This window comes from Stegastes partitus, unplaced genomic scaffold (genome assembly GCF_000690725.1).
Source record: "Stegastes partitus isolate 25-593 unplaced genomic scaffold, Stegastes_partitus-1.0.2 Scaffold1307, whole genome shotgun sequence".
NCBI classification, from domain to species: Eukaryota; Metazoa; Chordata; class Actinopteri; family Pomacentridae; genus Stegastes; species Stegastes partitus.
Window position 1 is genome coordinate 268 of NW_007579038.1, and position 3,316 is coordinate 3,583.

At 41.6% G+C, this 3,316-nt stretch overlaps 1 protein-coding gene across 1 annotated transcript in view; it reads left to right on the forward strand.

Moving 5' to 3' along the window:
* Positions 1-413: 413 nt before the first annotated feature.
* The window catches only part of pnp4b (purine nucleoside phosphorylase 4b), a 5,102-nt gene continuing 2,199 nt past the window's right edge, over positions 414-3,316 (forward strand). Inside the window, exons 1-4 of the mRNA XM_008298332.1 lie at positions 414-461; positions 1,298-1,470; positions 2,216-2,319; positions 2,616-2,791. Of these exons, the coding sequence (XP_008296554.1) occupies positions 439-461; positions 1,298-1,470; positions 2,216-2,319; positions 2,616-2,791 (476 nt within the window). The 5' untranslated portion in view covers positions 414-438. The remainder of the gene's footprint in view (positions 462-1,297; positions 1,471-2,215; positions 2,320-2,615; positions 2,792-3,316) is intronic.

The window sequence follows — 3,316 nt, forward strand, 5'->3', positions numbered from 1 at the left end:
ATTTGGCGACGTGATCAACACTGCATTACAGTTGCAATAGTAGAAATCAGGTAGATGTTCTAACATGAATGAACATTGTTTCACTGAACTTTATCACAGACAGACTCTGCAGGACTGGTTTTATTCAGACTTTGGTGTTGGTTCTGTTCAGATCCTGGTGTTGGTTTTGTGGTTCTGTTCAGACTGAGGTGTCAGATGGAGGTTCTGTATTTTGAGTTTTTGTTTGAATGCACCTGCTGAACTTTCAGCTGAACAAACTGCAGAGGTCAAAGGTCACAGGAACTCAGAGTCATTGACCTGACTGTATTGACAGAGTCTGAGCCAGCCAATCAGAGGAGAGGACGCTCTGTGAGTCGGCCAATCAGAGGAGAGGACACAGAGCCATCTGTCTGTTGCTGCTTCTCCGTCTTCTTCTTCCTCTTCTTCTACCGCTCCACGATGCACACCAAAGGAAATCCCTGGTGAGTTGCTCCTTATTTATTTTTTTATCTTCCTGTCTCAGAGACTCAGATTATTTCATAAAGTCAAATGTAAAATCACAAACAGTATTTCTGCACTTCTCCTCTCAGGTGTTTTTTGTTGTTGTTGTTGTTTGTTTTTTGTTTTTAAGAGAAAACTGAGTCTTACTATGATCAAACTGCTTCCCAGCTCTGAATTATTTTCAGCCAGACTGAAAAACTCACTTTGATGAATCCTCATGCAGTTTTCTGCTGCAGTAAAATTTAAAATTTAAAGTGCAGATTGATTTACAGCTTGAATTATCCGATTTTTGTTACTTTACTTAAACATTGTTCATTTTTTTTGCAGATGTATAAGTGAATATATAGATTGTATCAGCTTGCAGCTTAGAGCTGAAGCCGACAGATTTTTTTCTGTTGGCTGGTTGAACATTAATATTCAGCTCTTTGAACCGAAGCTGCTCTTAAACTCCCATTTTACAGTTTCTTCAGTAAAAATCTGCTGATGTCACTTTCTGGATTTGCTTTATGAGTAAAATCTGCAGTAGTGTCTGTCAATCATTACTGAGCGGCTTCATGTTTGTCACCTGCACATGGAACAAACGATCAGTCATTTCATGTAATTATATAGATAAATAAATACATACATACCTTTTCTGTTATTTTACACGTTTACTTTGTATGTTCTGTTTTTTCACTGTGCACACAGCCTGACTATGAGAACGTTTCTGTAACAAAAACATGATGTATTAATTGATGGATCCTGATTTTTGACATTAGATCAGAACATTCCAGATTAAAACATGAATTAGGTATCAGCAGCTTGTTCTGTCCTGCAGCTGCTGCTCCTTTGAGGATTACAAACTGACCACAGAGTGGCTGCTGAACCAGACAAACCACCGACCGAAGGTTGCTGTGATCTGTGGTTCAGGACTCGGCCTGCTGGCTGACAGAGCTGCCAACAAACAGACCTTCAGATACCAGGACATCCCCAACTTCCCCGTCAGCACAGGTGAGAGGCCACAGCCAGCTGAAGCTCCTCCCACTGATGCAACAACACTTGCTATGATCATATTTGTCCTTCTCTTCCTCCATTTTTTGCTTCTTTTTCACCTTCTTTTGCATGCTTTCAGGTCGACTGTTATCAGTAAATTAGCACAAAACTAAAACTACAAATGAACTAAAGTTTTTTGTTATGGCTCATCAACAAATAGAAACTAAATAGTAACGCTACAGATAGATGAACACATAATTAGTGCTTTCTGTTCCTTCTCCAGTATGTTTATGAAAATTAAGGTCCTTCAGTGCAGGAACAAGTCGGTTAAGAATTAATTACGTTGTTTTATTTCAATAAACATCAGTGCAGTTCAGTTTTTTATGTGTCATTTACATAACAATCAGGCCAATATAAACATCAAGGATGGTGTAACAAAAAAATTAGACAAGAAAAAAAAAAGTCAGACTTTTTATCCTTTTTTCTGTCAGATATCACTGAATCTGCCATATTGTGTCACATTCTGTCACCTGGCCATTTAGACAATCACCTGCTATGTTTCAGCCTCTATGTCCTGAAGCCAGACTTTAGTTTTCTTATGCTGTTTTCTAATTCTTTTGCTGTGATTTGGTAATTGAGGTTGAAATTTATTTTCAGTATTTAATGAAATTTGCTCACATGGGTTTTCTGTCTGTCTGTCTGTCTGTCTGTCTGTCTGTCTGTCTGTCTGTCTGTCTGTCTGTCTGTCTGTCTGTCCTCTCAGTCCAGGGTCATGAAGGCTGCCTGGTGTTTGGGACCATCGAGGACACTCCATGTGTCTTCATGCAGGGACACTTCCACCTGTATGAAGGCTACTCCCTCTGTCAGGTGAGTCCACCTGCACTGCTTTTACACTCAGACAAGTTTTCATCAGCATGCAGTAGGAGTCCATGTGTTTCTGAACTGAAACACATGAGTCCCTTCAGTCTCTAGTCCTTCACCTGTGCAGGTGATGATGACAGGTACAGCAGACCGACTGCTTTGTTACTGCAGTGATCTGGTTGTTTTTTTTTCTGTTGTTTTTTCTGGAACTCTAAGAGACAATTGAGTTTGATGTAATACAAACAGGTGTTAATGTCAGGTCTACCGGTCTGTCTCTCTACCTGTCTGTCCACCTGTGTCAGGTGACCTTCCCTGTGCGGATCTTTAAGCTGATGGGGGTGGAGTCTGTCCTCGTGACCAATGCCTCAGGAGGAATCTGTCCAGACTTTAAGGTCGGAGACATCATGATCATAAAAGACCACATCAACCTGCCAGGATTCGCTGGACAACATCCACTGTGTGGACCCAACGACGAGAGGTGAGACAGGAGGACAGACAGACAGACAGACGGACAGACAGACAGACAGACAGACAGACAGACAGACAGATTATTTGTGTGGGGATTCACTAAAGAGATTTGGAACCAGTCTGTGCTCCTGTCTGTCCTGAAATGCAAAAGTAACCATCAACAACTGAACTGTGAGTTATTGTGATCAGAAATGTACCAGCAACTTGAGCCACCCTGAGACGGGCCTTCACTTGTCCCTCCAGAACTAGAACCAGTTCCTTGCTGAGCCCAGTTTCCCACAGAGCCAGAGTTCACCAGTGCATTATTGTCATTGGGTATCACCAAGTATCAACAAACCAAAAGAAAAATCCTCTCTGAGAACTAACAAGATGTATCAGAAACCAAACACTTGTCCTCCAGGTGTGGATCAGGTGACTGAGTGGTTAAGGTGGTTCTGATAAGAAGCTGCCACTGTTGGCCTTGAGCAAAGCCCTCAACCGTGTCTGACCCTGAGCTCTGAACCCAGCTTCCTAATCAATAACTGCATTTCATTGT